Genomic DNA, 16,710 nt, shown 5'->3' with positions numbered 1-16,710 from the left:
GATTCATGTTGTACAGTGTGACTGTGGGCAGTAGAGAGAGGGTTTGAATGAGTTTTAGAATTTCCCAGAAAAGGTTGTGAGGACACAGGGCCAGCTTAAGGCCTGGGGAGGCCCTTGGCAGAGTTGAGCCCTCCTACACCGGTGAAACCCCCCCCCCAAGCTTACCCAATGGCTAGGGCCCTCTTCCAATCAGTGCCAAAAAAACCACTGATTTAATTTCCTACAGTGCCTTCACAGTAGCATCAGTCTAGAAGCCACTTTTTCAATTTCTTGGTGGATCTAATTTTCTACTACTTTTACCATACCATCCAATATTTCATGGGTGAAAATCGGAACACTCTTGAGTACTCACAACTAAGGAAGGGAGAGAATTTCATGTAGTCTACATTTTTTATGCAAACCTAATTTTAACCTCCCACACTAATACACAACACAGATCTTTTGGACTGCTCATTTCTGTGAATTTTGCAATAACATCCTTGTTTCAAACAAACAAACCAAAATACATACAAGAGTGGTGATTAGAAGTGCAGACACTGAGATAAAGTATGTATTTTAAAACACTGGGCTGAATCTAGTGAAGTTGTCCCATTGGTGCAACAACCTGTGCTATGGGACTTCCTCTCCATCTCCTTGTGTTCCCCCATGTCCTCCATCTGTTCTGGGTTTCCCCCCAATCCCCTGGAGTAGATGGGGGGAGCATGAGAGCATGTGGGGAGAGGCAAGGGAGAGGTAGTCCAGTTGCACAGGTGCAAGTCCATGTGCTAATGGGATGACTTCCTTGGATAGAATTAAAATTTTGTAATAAAACCATGCATTTGAGTACAAAGTTTCATACTGATTTTTTTTTTAAAAAAGAAAGCTCAATTAATGTGGATTCATGGATAGAATAGATTTATGAATACATGCAAAATTGACACACAATGGAAATAAACTGATACTCTGTTCTCACACTAAGAATCACTATCTTCATCAGTTCCCCCCACTACACATTGCTGGAGGCACTTTGGTGCATCATGTGCACAGTATTCATTTACTCTACAATGCTTAGCTTGTCTTGTAGGGGTTCTAAAGGATGGACTGTTAGTAATTTACTATAATAGTAGTTCCCTTCAGAACACTTAAATAAGTTTAATAGAATGCTTAGTTGGTTAATCTCATAACTTATTAGTTGATAGATAGATGATAGATAGATAGATGATAGATAGATAGATAGATAGATGAATGATAGATAGATAGATATGCATGCTGTAATTGAAATATCACCCTTCTTATTTGCATTGGTTTTCTGGGTGCTGGTGGTGGAAGGTAAGCAGTGCACTTTGCAGAAGAGCATTGCTGCTCAGTAGTAGGGCACATGCTCTTCTTGCAGAATGCCCCAGGCTCAGTCCCTGGCATCTCCAGATGCAGCTGCGAAAGTCCTTTATCTGCAAGCCACTGCAACTTTCAAAATGCTTCCATAGCATCTACCCAGAAGGCAAAACAAGGGACTGGAAGAGTGGGTCTGTAAACAGGGGGAGTTGATGTGCCTTGCAGATGCAGGAGTCAAGATCAACCCCAAGTTTAAGAGCTTAACTTTGGTCTTGTTTGTTTTATCTTACATTTACAGCCACGTATTTAAAGTGGCAGTTTGCAGGTTTACATGAAACATAAATCTTGGAGGGAGAAATTACCATTACAGGGACAGGTTTGTTTTGTTAGGCCATTTTACTCACATGTTAAATAGCTGTCAGCAAGAGGCCTTGGTTGGTCATAAATTGCCATCCCAATAATACAGACTGCTCTGTTGATTTATAATACAGCTTGTCTTCCAAATGGACCCAACAGTCCCTAAAGAACAAAAGCACTCCTGGTAGAAGATTGAGACCATTCAGGGGGGCACTGGAATGGCTGCTCTTGGATAGAGTGTGACAAGGTCCCACTTTTAGGACAGTGGCTAGTGTTTTTGGCTAATGTGTTGTCCTGATTTTAGGTTTCAAATGAGAACCAGTAAATGAATGAGAAAGAATAACTTTAATAAAAAGAAGAGACTCTTGTGTGGATGTTGGCTTATCAACTTTCGATTTCCGGTAATGGTACATCCTGCAAGCCTTAACATCCTGGCAACATGCTTTGCAAGGATGTCTCTAAACTCTTCTTGCAACGTGGGCTACATGTCAAATCTAAAATCTGAGATGGCAGTTCCTCTTTGGGGAGGAGCCTTAGCTCAGTAGTAGAGCATCTTCTTTGCAAGAAGGTATCGAGTGAAATCCTTGGTACCTCCAATTAAACTTATCAGTTAACCTCTGCTAGAAACTCTGGAGAGCTGCTGCCAATCAGGAGAGGCAAAGGACACAGGACAAGATTGTGGACCAATGATCTCAGTAACAGGCAGCTTTGTATGCTCCTCAACTGGTGGTTGCTTTGGTTGCTAACTTGTTGAACTAGCTTGGTATCAGCAGTGCTCCCACCAATGGAGAGACAAGCAAGACTAGGGGCTTGGGCAGCCAAGTCCAGTGTCCTCCTGCTGCTTCTGTCCAGATGAGTAAAATGCCTGCTGCCTAAAAACACTCATCTGAGGCCCTGGAGAGCCAGCTTCTTAATGTGAATAATACTCATTCTTTTCCAGTGAAATAAAATTTAGGGATGATTAAGACTAAAAACACACGAGTTCATAAAGAGCCCTGAGGTAATTGACACCAAATTTGTACTAGAGACCAAATGATTCGCTTCCACAGTGTTCATCACAATACACTCATAGTCAGAGTAAAGTGTTGCAACTCGGTATTTAGAAACATTTTCAAAAAAGTTTAATTGTCCAAGATGCACATTTTAAGCAATATAGATGCACTGAAGAAGACTTCCATTGCTAGATATCAGTAAAATGGACAGTGTTGATATTTGCATCATGATGTCACTTGGCTATGCAGTTCTGAGAAGTTCAAAAAACACCAAAGTGTTCTTCTAACCACTCACATTTCTAAGTGTGACTCTGCTATTAGGTAAAGAGCCTAGAGGGCAATGCTTTAGCTCTAACATCTTATTGAGGGTTCCATTCTGTACACATACCAGTAGATGCACATCTTTGAGCTGGATTCAAAAAACGTATTTGATCAATACCTTTATTAAGGCAACCAAAATATCACCAAACAATGTGCAAACTTTCAGGTTCTCCAGAACTCTTAATCTGGTTAGATAGTAAGCAGAGCAAGGGTGTTGCAGAGAAAATCATGGCTGATGGGGTTTCTGGTATTCAGCCAATTATTTGCTTTTTAATTCCACATTCATAATATGCAGATACAGAATTTGCTACTCTCAGGATGACAAGAGGCACAGGAGAAAAGGACTCCTGAACCTTTTTATAGTTTTGTAGAAGACTTTTTTTTTTGCAACTGCAGCTTGTCATGCAGCAGTAAGATATTCTGCACCTGCTGAAATCCCCAGTGCAGCTGATCTTTCTTTCCCTTTCTTTGCATCTCGTCACTCCAGAAACAGGATGAATAATTCACCCTTCCCGAGGACCGAAAAATGGCTACAAACTTCCTGAGATCAAGGAGCAGGTTTTCATCTACGTTTGAACTGTGTGCCATCTGAATCCAAGGTAATGGACAGAACCTTTACAATTGTACAAATTTTAACCAAATGTGTATAGTGAAAGTATAATGTATGAGAGGGATCACTACTGGTGGTATAGCCGCTCTGAGAAACTGGTTTTTGCAGGTTTAAAAAACCAGGAGTCTGTTCCAGCAAGGAGCAACAATAGTCAGACAAAAGAAATATGCAGGGAAAGTATGGTATGCAAAGCTATTTGTTTGCTATTCATTTGGACATCTCTTAAGAGAGTGTAATCAAATTTTGCATTGTGGTTCCTGAGATTAGGAGCAGGTTTTCATCTATGTTTGGATATAGTTGGATGCCATTTTGAATCAAGATCGAGGACTGAACCTTCCTAAACTGCACTGGTCCCCCCCCCCCTAGAATTCCCAAGCAACACTGAGGATGCTAGTGCTAAACCATTTGCTCCATTCATAGAGGTTGCAAGCATATATTAGCCCATTTAAGGGTGCTGTGGCACCCTTTCTTAACTGAGCAGCCATTCGTTCATCAGAGAACAGGGAGTACAGTCTTCCTTGCATTGGCTGTAGCCTCTGACGGTCAGGATTTGACCCAGAAGAATCAAGGCCATGATCTCACACCTCATGCCAATTTCTCCAAGAGTCCACTCATTAGTAAGTTGTAGCTAATCACAGCCCACTGCTCTGCAAAGATGTTTGTCATATTCACACTTTACATTTTTAACCTTTAACATCTTGCCTATGCACTTAACTCTATAGTGTGTGAAGTGGCCCATCAATGAATCTGCACTGTGCTTTAAGCAAGGCTTCTGCTGTGACTGCAGCCTTGATAGTAAAAAGTAATAACAAATGGAAATTATGAAAAAAATTACTTTTTTTAATGTACAAAAACATTTATATACAGTTACAGCATGTGACTGCAATCCTTATGATGTAGAAAACAGCTAAAAAGGTCCTGAAGGTATAAAGACAGAACAATTCAGCTACAGTACTCTTATTAATATACAGAATATATATACAAAGCCAGTATTGTTGTTATAATACTATTACAGTAAAGGCAGGAAGACCACTTTGTAAAGCTGAAGAAAGCAATGAGTAAGTGGGTGACTCCCCCACCCCCATGTATCCATGGAAGATGGCAGCTTGCCACCAGGCAAAGTTCTGATCCATTAATTCAAGGGGCATCCAAAACGGACTTGGCCCACTAACACTCTTGATTATTGTAATTCCACGAAAAGTTCAATGATCATGATTCACACAACCAAGCCTTTCTGCAACCCTTTTATAATTATCCCTTGAAGGTCATGCCCTGTGAGGAGGCTCACCAGTCTTGTCTAGGCCAACAGGTTACACTGCAGTTTGAAATAAAGGATGAACATCAAATTCACTTGATCAAAGTTCATTCACAATTTTTGATTACATTCTGGTTAGATAGGCAATGACAGAACACATGATACTGCAAAACCCAGAAAACCCAGTGGATTTTATTCTCTGCCTTCCCCCCAAGGTCTTGTATTTAGCCTTTGTGAATGAGAAAATAATAAAGAATGCAATTTTGAAATCTTTCACTAATTTCAGTGGGACTTCATGCCTAATTCTCATCTTAATTTTTTTGATGTGATTAATGTCACGACCAAAGTGATCTTTTCCTGACATTTTGGCATGCTGATTCTGCTCCTGTACTATTAGATTTAGCATTTAGGATGTATGGGAGTTCCACTATAATAAGGGGGAAGGGTAACCAATGCAAAACTGATGTGAAAATCTACCCCTTGAAAACTCTGCCACGCCAAAAACTTGTAAGGAGAACTGTGCTCCTTTCCAGTGGCACCATATACCAGACATGGAGAGACTAGTGAATGGAGGGCAAACACCTTCTGCCTATAACATAATCAAAAAGTACCCCAAAGTGATAAATGTGGCTCTGATGCAGCCATCCCCTTTGTGCTTTCAATTTCAATGTTTAGAAAGTGATTCGCAGTCTTTAATAACCATTTTGTGTTATGCATGGCAGGGAACATTATCCTACTAGTGTAGAAATGATTTTAAATTAGTGGCATTTTCAAACCTCCACTAAATTCTCTGTGATATAAACCAACTTGTAAAAATTACCCTCTGATTAAAAAACAAACAATTCCACACAAGGCATCCATCTTTCACATCTCCTCCCCATCAATGTGTCCCTCTCAAATGTCTTATTATATAGACTCTAGTGCCTTACGTTAATGCATCTTTATTTTATATATGCTTTAAGATACACTTTAGTTGACGTTAATGGACAAGAGATGCCTTGACGACTCAGCAACTAACGCACAGTAAGGCACTTTGCTGCAAAACTGTTCAGGAGCTGATGCTTCTTGGCTAAGCTGCAAAGAGCTATATTGGCTGCATAAACAATGCTGTGTATGTGTGCATTCACACACGCATGTGTGTGCATGCCTGCACCATCTGGTCACAAAGCAAAGCGTTAAGCATACACAGTATGGCTTTTGGGTTTGGGTCAAAACTGCACCCATCCATTTGTGACTGAAGTGGGCAAGAAACCGCATTTTTGCAGTGATAATTAAGGGAAAACCAAAAGGAGACGGCAAAACAGGTGCAGTTTCAAAGCAGAGCTTCAAATGAAACAATGCTTTTCAGTATTTATGCCCATAACTCTCTAGTGTTCCACATCTGAACAAGTTCCATCTTTTTTCCTGTAGCTGAAGGGCTGAGAAACTACTGAAGCAATCCTAGTAGATGCCTACTCAGAAGTAAGCTGAGCGTGGCTTGCTACATTGGATTGCAACCTATGAGACTTTCAGCCTATGACAAGGGAAAATAGTGGAAGTGATGGTCAGATTTTTTTAAAATGATGCCAAATGTGCTATTGTTTTACAAAGATGGACACTTTAGATAAATGTTTTTGAAAAACAAGCACAAAAATAATGCAAGAGGCGCACCCTTTCAGTACTTCTTTTATGAGGTTTATACATGTTTGTACAAAGACATTTTCCCTGTGTTTGGAATCCCTTTAATGTATTTAATACTTGTAAAAAAAAAAGGTCTACTCTATGGAAACCTGTTTTTTTATTTTTTTAAAAAAGAATCATAAAATTGCTTAGCATGTAATCTCTTGGATACTTCTAGACAGTTATGCTTTAAGCGTTAAGACATCATGTTCAGAAATTTACTTTCTTCTGCTAGGGTTGTCAACATAGAGCTCATGTCCCCTATTGCCATATTACTAATTCCAGCTGGTATGGATGGCAGTGTCAGAGAGTTCCGGGGAGTTGTAAGGCGGGAAGAGTTCTGGGAGAGATTCTGTAGGATACTAGGGCTCAGGGTCCCTGACATCAGACTTGAATGGTCCCCATCGTCCATGATGGCATCAAAATCTATCTGAGGAGGCTCCAGAACCTGTGAGTCCACAGTGCTTGATACTTGATTAGCCCCAGGAGATGGCATTGTGGCTGGCTTGATGTTCAGTGCACACTGCTGTTGTCTTACACTACAGTCTGCATGGGTATTAAAATTCCCATTTTGTTCATACATATGTATTTGGCCATAATAGTGCATCAAATGGTTTCCCCCCATGCTGTTATTGTATTGCTGTGGCTGTGATGATGCTACACCAGTTGTTCTCTTGGGGGTGAACTCTACCCTTTCCTGCCCTGGGCTCACATCACTGGCTGGGTGAGATATTCTCATGTAGCCCAAGTGCTGCATAGCACACATCCCTCGGTGCCTGTTTGCTGGACTGGGATTAGGTGGAGGATGAGGCTGAACTAGACCAGAAGGGAAGCTCTGTGCAACGGTACCTATCATATCCTGTTGTGGCTCAAAGTCTTGCTGACTGGAGGTCATTAATGCAGAAGGTTGATGGAAGACCTCCTGTGTCATGGGAAAGTTCATGTGATTTGGCTGAGACGAAAAGCCCTGCTGATGTCCTGGTTCCTGTGTGACCTGACTGTGCATTATGCATTCTCTGCTACTGTCAACCATTGAAGTGGGATCAGCCATAATATCTATCTGCTGAGGATGAGCATGGGATGCAGGCTTCAATATCATGTTGTTACAGGGAGGAGAAAGCTGGTGGAGGTCACCCCCCATTGTGTTTGGGCTCAGCATTTGATGAACCTGATGGTATGCTTCATGTGAGTTCAAATCTGGATTGTTACTGGGTCCCGGATTCACCTGTTGCTGCCTTAAGTGCATGCAGTTTAACCTTTGTCCATCTATGCTTGTGTTTTTCTGCACAAACTGTTGCAGGTTTCCATTCATGTTGTTTTGACCCACCTGCATCTGCTGATGGCTGAAGTTCTGATACTGGCCAAAATTGTGCTTTTGATGAACCACAGCTAAGTTACGTGGAGGGAACTGCTGCTTTGCTTGAGCAGAGGATGTGTCCATCGTACCTGAGCTGACTTCATTCCACTGGACAGGCATGTTGTTCTTGCTCAAGTCAGAATCTGCTCCAAAGTTCATGTGACACTCACTCATCACTGGAGCTGCGTGATTCATACCCACATCTGGAGCAGCCACCCTGCTGAGTTGGCTTCCCAGGTTGCTGTGTTGCACTTTTGCATTCACTTGGAAGTTCTGCATTTCATTGCCATAGGCTGTGGAAGAGTTGTCTGCGGCCATGACACCGTTTTGCGATTTGATGTATTGCACTACGTCATCAGGTAGCACAATGTCATCATCTCCGACGGAGCCATCGGCCTCGCCAGACATCGCTTCCATGGCAACGTTCTCGGTGATACTCGGAGGCCGTGGGGAATAGATGTGCCTGGCAAGGCTTCCGTCGGAACGTGCAAAGTTTGGAAGGCCGAGGTTCCTTCTGTCTGCAGGAGGGTGGAGTGGGTTCATACTGTTGGTGCTGTTGAAACGATGGACTCTAGGGAGGGAAACTGGCTCTCCAGCAGGTCTCCTCACCGGATCACTTGCGCGTCTTGCATTGTTGCCAGGCCCATCGTGAGCAAATCCCAGGGATGCACCATACCCATAAGCGTTGCTGTCACTGCAACGCCGTGGCCCAGGAGGAAGGCGAAAAGAAGGCAGAGCAGGCTCTGGCCCATCCAGAAGGGAAATTTTATTCCTCAGGGTCATCCTTTCCATGTTAGGCAGGGGGGTGGGTGGAGGGCCCCCTGTGGCAGCCGCGTACTTGGCTTTCAGCCTGTAGTGCTGCACCGGTGTGAGGTTCAGAAGACCTGGGATTCCGCTGCACTGGCTGGCGTCGCTTGATCTGCGAGAGGCATCCGTGGAAATGGGGTCGTAGGAGTCAGCAGAGCTTGTGTTGTTTGGCCGGGTTCCAAACTGTGACGCTTCACTGGAACGGCGGCTGGAGAAGTAAGGGGATATCCCTGATGACCTGCGGCTGACGGTGTAGGCAGAGCTGATGGTGCTGGTTGAGCTGTCGCGACGTTCTGCTAGTTGGTTCAGCATTGTGACCTCGTTGATGGACAGGTCTGTTATCCTTGGGTTAGGCAGCGCTGCAGAAGAACCACCACCCCCCATGTTGTCCAGTAGACAGCCTGGTGGAGAGTGGTAGAGAAAAGAGGCTTGTTATTCAGTGATGATAGTGGAGAGGGCAACTTGGTTGCTAGTACTTCGTTACTTGAACTCATCTTACCTCCCCGTTTCCCCATATTACCAAGCATCTACCACGTGCAACATATTCAGGCTGTTATCAGGGTTGCTTACCATGTGCTGGGGACAGCAAATAGTATTGAAAACATCTGAAGATGGTGTGACAGAGCCACTGTTGCCCATTGCTGTACACACACATATCCTTTGCTTGGCTGCCAAGTCTGGTCAAACAGGTTTTGCAGGTTTTTGAAGTGCTAGCAAATAGGCTTGATCTGTGATAATGCACATAGGATGACTCTGTCATATCAGCTTTAGCTCTTGGAAAGGGGGTGGGGAGGGAAACAAGTGTCTCTCCCCAGCAAAAGGAAATGTAGATTGCAAAGGAGAACAGGGAGCTGGGCATCAAAAAGCAATACAGTGACTGTTGCAGAGTCACACATTAAATTACCACCGAAAGAGCTATGAGAGAATGTCTTAGGGCTATACTGTGTCAGAATGAAAAATATGATGGGCACAGCTTCCTTTAAACAAGTACCATCAATCAGCTATGAAGAATGATTTCAAAGATTTACAAAGAGGAGTCACTTCCTACCCAGAGATGATTATAATGCAGTGCTATTCAACTGGACCTCCCACGTCCAGTCTTTCCTATTGACTTAGCATACTCCTGGGACTCCACACTTACCGAGTTTGTAAATATACGCCACAAAAATGTAACAATGCCATTTTCATGGTGAAAGAAACAGTTCCTCATAGATCATTTAGATTTCCCCTCTGAGCCCAGGGTACTCTAGGAGAAAAAACTGAGAGCAAGAGGAAGGAAATTTGCCTGGGAAGGCAAGAGCCTTCTTGTAGTAAGGCAGTGTCAGGTTCAGCAGCAGTTTGTCAGGGAGACAAGGAAGTGCATACAACCACCTTGCAATATGATATCTGAGTTGGAGAGTTCAGCAAACTAATGGAAGTCTGTTTGCATGTTCTATGTTTGGGTTTGGATCCCAGCTCAACCCTTGTATTTGTTTTAAAGTGGGGAGGAGGAAATGCAGGGGATGATAATGGCAGGCCCTTGAAACACGAGCAAGGTAAGCTGTGAGATCATAGAATTGTAGAGTTGGAAGGGACCCTAAGGATCATCTAATCCAACCCCTTGCAATGCAGGAATATGCAGCTGTCCCATACAGGGATTGAACCTGCAACCTTGGCGTTATCAGCACCATGCTTTAACCAACAGAGCTGAGTTAATGCTTATGGACAGATCTCAACCAGTGGCCAGACTTACCATTGCCTGGGATGGGAGGCAGCTTGGTATTTCTGACTTGTGGGGCCGGATTCACCCACGAGCAAGAATCCTTCACTGTCCTGAGTTTCTCTTTCTTGAGCTGCTCAAGGCGTTGCATGGTTGTCATTTGTTTCCTCAGCTGCAGACTGACGGTTGAATTGCCAGATGAGACCGTCGAGTCTACAACAGGAGTGCCATCCTCCAACGCGGTCAGGTCCCCCAGACTTCCCCCACTGTGCATGTTCATTTCGACTCCACTGTCATTGTTGTTGGTGCTCCCAAGTGGTGATGGTTCACTGCTGCATGAGGATTGGCCACCAGGACTGGACTGATACATCTTAGAGAAAACAAAGGAAGAGGAGGAGGTTTGCATCAATGTGGTGGTTGTTCCCCAGTATCAGCTTTGCTTTGCTAACATCTATTACGGCTGCACCAAATTTTCTCATTTCACAGTTCACATCCACAAAACTAGAAGGATCAAGACAAGGCAAGCAAATTACTAGAAAAAATGCATAAGCTTGCTGAAAACTTCCGTTGTTCCACCACCCTTTCCTTCCTGTGGTTGCTCCTCCTTCTCTGCACCATTGTAGCATTCTCTTCCTTTCACCCCTGCCTTCTGCCATATTCTGCCCACATCGTTACTCCGATTAGCCATGGTGACCAGCATGGTTTTGTTTAGAGGTGTCCATGACATCATCACATCAGATGTGATCTTGCAATGTTGCTGGCAAAAACCACAAGTGTTAACAAAACCTATTGGATTAGATCACAGAAAGGGCAAAAAATATTTATTTTAAAATATTTATATGGTGCTTTTGGGGGGCAGAACCCATCTAAAGCAGCTTCTGATGATAATGATAATAGTGAATCAATATTACAGGAAGAAACATAAAAGACCTTCATAACCTTCATAATGTAATATTCCAGTCTCCCTCCAGTGAGACAAAATTACTCAAAGACGAATAAGAAAAATAGCGTTGAAATGAATAGCACCAAAAAGTACTTAAAAATAAGAGGCACTTGGGGGGATTTATGAAAACAAACTGTTTAAAAGGCAAACTTGTACAACTTAATCCTGCATTTATTTTATTTTTTAAAGAGCATAATTTCATTGTGAAAATTTGTTTTATTTTTGTTGTTGCTCAGGCTCCCCACGACTGAATGAATTGGGACTGGTTATTTTAGCTGAGTAACCTGTTTTCACCACTTGGCCTATACAAAGGGCTTTGTGGATTGGCATATACTTAAAATGTGTATTATTCATTACAGTATCTTTTGTACTGTATTTATTTATACAACTAGTACTACAAAACAGGATACTCATGGTAATGTTTAACTTAGCAATCATCAGTTTTGAAACAGTTGTAGAACTTTTTAGTGTCTATCTTGCATCACTGGAATTTTGTACATTAAAAGCCATACCAAGCAGTCACCCCAGCCCCAGGCTTCAATCAAACTTAACTAAGCCAGGTCTGTTTTCTGTATAAACAAATCCTCATTAGGTGATAAAGCCAATGTGTTCATTATTGCCCACAAGTGTGATGGCAATGTAGTGTGGACACAGGTTTTCCATAAGATAAGTGATTAAGCTAATTTTTATGCCTTTTTCAAGCACGGGTATGTAAACATCAGGGAGCTAAAAGCCCTGAGGGTGGATTTTCTTTTCTGTTAACTTGGAAGAACTGTATGTGCTCATTCAAGAAACTTAAGCTCTTGATGCTTTTCTGAGATAAACCTGGAATATTAGAAGATCTTCCCCGCTCCACAAACTCTATAGTGTGCCTGTTTGTCTGCAGCAGAATCAAGCCCAAAAAGCTTCAGGCACAGTGCACGACTCGTGGTTCAAAGGACCCTTACATGCTTGTCCGACAGTCTTTATAGACAGATAAGGGCATGATTTGCAGGCTTAGGTTTGGTAAATGTTTTTTTTATTAGGAGGTATATTTCACATTAAGTAATTTATTTGCAATAAAGGTTAAATGTTTTCTTCTGGCTCAAAGGAAAGGCTCTTTGCTGTCCAGGCTATGGAATGATGATTTACGATTGCTGATCCTAGATGGCTGTAGAGCTGGAATGCCAGATGACACTTGGTTTAAAGGTTTCCTTCTTTTTCGCAACATCTCAGTTCTACAAAATACAGCAGGGTGAGTGGGTGGACAGTTCTTTCCATTGCCCACCTAAGAACAATAGATTTGCTGTGAAAAGAGAAGGTCACAGGGCTCCATAGAGCCCCACATTTACTAGAGAAGTGGTGAGATGCCAACCAGGAGATGTTGGCAATGCCATCTGTAGCAAAGTAAACTCTGAAACAGGCACAACAGCATAGGACTGTCATCATGCATGAAATCTATGACCTGTAATGCCACAGCAGTACACTAGAACAGCTATGTTTGCAACACAGGCTAATGGTGTGACACAAGTCTTATTTAATAATTGCTGCCACTGCTTGGAATATTAAACGGATCAGCTTTGCCTTGTGCCTGGATAAATTTGGCTCCAGCCTGTGCTTTATCCTAACCCTGCCCCCCTCAATTGAAAGTAAGCCATAAAAAGGAGTAATTAGTGAAATGCCAATATGGAAAGGATGAAGTAGAAAGAAATATGGACCATGGCTATTTCACCCACACATTCTACTTTGGCACCTGGACAGATATGCACATTTTATGTCTTTTGTACAGAGACTATGACAAAGACAGTGTATTTGCTCACCTTAATACCGACTGTCCTTGTGAAGTAGAGTAGAGAAAGTTAAGAGAGGAGAAAGAACAGGTTGTTAGAACACAGACAGCACAAAAGGAAAGGGCCAAGGGTACGGATGGAGCAATGGAGAGAACCAAAAAATAATGGCAGATAAGCAACATCCACAACACAGGTAAATGAACGTTTGGCCTCTTAAAATACAATACGTAGACATAGTTAATTATTATTTCTATTGCATCATCAGTGTGCACAGCACTTTACAGAGTGCAAGAGGTCATATCACAAAGATGTTTTGGGCATGGTATATTTTGCTTGAATGCAAGGTATTGAGAGTGCCGTCTATTAAGAGCAAGCTCTGATTTACGAAAAAAGGAAGTGTAGGCATATCTTGAATGAATTCTGTTGTCAAAAGTTAAAACCCAGCTGGAGAGAGAGTGTGAGAGAATGCTTTTCTAAATGCTTACAGCAGTTAATGCCTTCATTAACATTGCAACATTGCTGCAACCCTTTGGAATATTTTACATACAGAAGAAAATATGCATAGGATCGTAGGTGGGCCTTAGTGAAATCTGAGCTGGGAGATTTGAAAAGGTGGTGGTAGGGAAAATTGGGCAACTTCATTTGCCACTTGGCACATTAAATGACATCACCAGCAATTCAAAGCAAGTGCATCTCTTACCACAGAGTTCTCCGTCTTTATTGTTTTGACTTGTAAGCAGTCCTCCATGCCTCTGGTGGTGCTGTTTGCCTCAGCCCGCTCGTCTGAAGCCTTTCCGCTCTGCTTGGCACTTGCTTCATTGTCGCTATTTTCCTTCAGTGCAGGCGGTCTCAGGTGAACGTCATTGCGTTGTTTCTTGGTGACATGGGCCTCTGGCCCGTGCACAGTCTTCACGTGTTTCCTGAGGGAACTGGGGTCTGTGTACCTCTTTGTGCAGCCTGGAATTTTACAGACGTAGGGTTTCTGCCAATGGGAACACATCTAAAGTTAGACACCTGAAGCAGACAGAAATATACGAGACACAGTTCAATGACAATTTTGCTTGAATGTGAATTTGGTGGACATGGGAGCGGCTTGAATGTGCCATTTCTCAATAGGCAGTGATTTTTGCAAGCACTGATCCAACATACAGCAGAATCTGTGACAGCTGTGTGCAGATCTCCCTCTGACAGACTAGTTTCATTGGTTTGGGCTTAGTCATGGTTAAAGCAGGCCACCAAAATCAATAATGAACTCAGTTGTGAGTGACCAACTTAAGTTCCATTAATCTCACTGGGGCTAGTTTTAGCATTACTTAGTCTGGGTCTGAAAAAAACCATTGAAAAAATCAACTGAAATGTAGTTGTGCCGAAAAACCTTTCTCATACCCCAGATTTAGTGTCTTTCTCTGAGTTGCTTAGGACTGATATGTCCTGGGCTGCTGGTAAGGAAGGGTGTGTGTGTGTGTGTACAGATGGATAGATGAAATTGTCCTGGGGTGCCAACCCAAAATATTCTAACACCTTGCCTAATAGTATTTTGCTTGATTTGCATTTGTTCCAGTTGCCGCAGGAATGTTAACAAGGATTAGCATGGGATATGGCTGAGATGTACAGGGAATCTCTTCAAGGAAACCTTTCTGCTGAAATATGGTAGCCTGGGAGGCCAGCAGGAGGTAAGAGGCACCCTATTTTACAGAGAGCCAGAGAGACAAGCCAGACTGGATTTACAAGCCATCAGATCTCCCTCACATCTCCATCACCTGTCAGGCGGGTAAGCTGTTATTGCTGCACGGTGGAATCCACAGACGTGCAGTGCTTTTGAAGAGGATAATGCTGTAACTATTGGAGCTATGAGTCACTGATAACCACAACACAAACAAAGTTAAGGACTGCACAGCTGGAAAGAGAAGTAAGAAAACAGGAAGGTATCCTGCCCCTCACCTCCCTGCCAGCAATTTATCCATTCCCAAATCCAGAGTGCGTTTGCACAAATGCGGTTAGATCAGGATAGCCCCTGAGATACTGTTTCTGAAGGGCTGAATTCATATTTTAAAATGCCATTTCAGGCTAACTAGCTGCTTAAAGTACTTTTCCACTGGGACCTTGGAAGCGGTCCACCCAAAGAATAAGCAGGTATACATTCTTCCAATTTTAGCAAGAAGTGAACATTTACTTTTTCCTATGTATCTCTTTGTCTGGTAGATGCAGAGCATTGTGCTTTGCATTCAGAAGGCCCCAGGTTAAATCCTCACCATCTCCAGGTAGAACTGGGAATGTCCCCTGCCTGAAATCCTGGACAGCTGCTGCCAGTCAGTGTAGACAATACTGAGATGGGTGAGTGGTCTGATTCTGTATAAAGCAGCTTCCTATGTTTTTCTACCCAGAATAATTCATGTGCTGCTGCACAGTTTGGCTTGAATACTGGAGGGGAAGATCAGTGGAGGGTAACAGACTGAAGCCTGAAGAATGGTTTGCATCGGAAGCAAGAAATAAAGGACTTCATTAGTCACTCATACTCCACATCATTAGGGCCAACCTTGTGAATTCTGCCAAAAACAATTCACCCCCACTCCTTCCAGAAAGTTCCTGAACTTTCCCCTCTGCAGAGTCCTCCAGAGTCAGTTCTGACCATTACATCTGGTCTTTTTGGGAACTGAGTATTGAAGTTCCCCTGATAAGTAACAGTTGCTGTCCAGCCAATTGTCAAGAGGGAGAATTTTACCTGGCACTCTTTTGTGGAGAATAGATGACGCTCTGGCCAGCCACCCTGTTTCTTCATCAGTGTGACCATCTTGTAAAACCCGAGTGGGGAACCTGAGAGCTGCATTCCTTCACTCATTCCTTCATGGGCTCCAGAACCAAAAGGCAATCATGAGCAATGGATGTGACTCTTACTTTTGTATGTAGGTTGCGTTCCATTTATGGAAAACCCAGAGATTTCTACATGCCCCGCAATGAAGCTTTCTCTCCACCCAGACAAGTAAGAGGCATTATTGCAGCTCAAGGCCACATTCAAAGAGTGCATGGAGGAGGGTGGCTGAGAGGTGTGGGATGGAGAGAGGAGGCATGGGGAAGGGGGCAGTGCCCTAGAGAGAATTCTGGGGCCCAAATAGAGAGGCCAGAGAGGACACCATTGGGTTTGCAGCCTGGAGGTTCCCCACAACATTGCAAAAGTAGTTGCTGACCAGAAGTAATACACAATGGGTTTTGGGGTGTGTGTGTGCTGGTTTGACACACACGAAACGTGCTCACACAGAGCTCCCCACTGCCTACCCTTGACTTCTAACCGGCAGCGCCTCTAATTCCCCTTCCACCCATTCAAACTTCTTGTATTTACATGAAAAACAATAAAAATTGTTTGGGTAGAAACTTCAAACAACATTTTTTGCCATGCCTGGAACAAATCCATTCCATACAAATGCAGCACTACTTAATGAAGCAAATTATATGTTCTGTTTCTGAAATGGCCATATCACTTTGCAACCTTAATTTTTCAAAATAAAGAAAGACCTCAGTTCCCCCTCCTCATACTGGCACAGTGTATGCCATGTTTCTTACCAGTACCTTTGTAACCCTTTCTTTCTCTAAACCATCCTCCCTCTACCTTGCCTCCAAGCCCTCCTGTGCAAT

The 16,710-nt window shown here is 43.0% G+C and overlaps 1 protein-coding gene and 1 long non-coding RNA gene across 2 annotated transcripts in view; one reads left to right on the top strand and one right to left on the bottom strand.

Moving 5' to 3' along the window:
- Positions 1 to 15,472, top strand: part of LOC308479378 — a 37,828-nt gene extending 22,356 nt beyond the window's left edge. Inside the window, exons 3-4 of the long non-coding RNA XR_013987652.1 lie at positions 3,469 to 3,580; positions 14,642 to 15,472. This is a non-coding gene — a long non-coding RNA (uncharacterized lncRNA). The remainder of the gene's footprint in view (positions 1 to 3,468; positions 3,581 to 14,641) is intronic.
- Positions 4,596 to 16,710, bottom strand: part of GLI2 (GLI family zinc finger 2) — a 196,690-nt gene continuing 184,575 nt past the window's right edge. The window contains exons 12-14 of the mRNA XM_081005644.1: positions 13,781 to 14,062; positions 10,402 to 10,738; positions 4,596 to 9,070 (exon numbers count right to left, since the gene is read on the bottom strand). Coding sequence (XP_080861770.1) covers positions 6,702 to 9,070; positions 10,402 to 10,738; positions 13,781 to 14,062 — 2,988 coding nt within the window. The 3' untranslated portion in view covers positions 4,596 to 6,701. The remainder of the gene's footprint in view (positions 9,071 to 10,401; positions 10,739 to 13,780; positions 14,063 to 16,710) is intronic.

The sequence above is a fragment of the Podarcis pityusensis genome, assembly GCF_964106645.2.
Source record: "Podarcis pityusensis genome assembly, chromosome: 1".
Classification (NCBI taxonomy): domain Eukaryota; kingdom Metazoa; phylum Chordata; class Lepidosauria; order Squamata; family Lacertidae; genus Podarcis; species Podarcis pityusensis.
The sequence above is the reverse complement of the archived record's forward strand: the minus strand, read 5'-3'. Positions and strand labels throughout refer to the sequence as shown.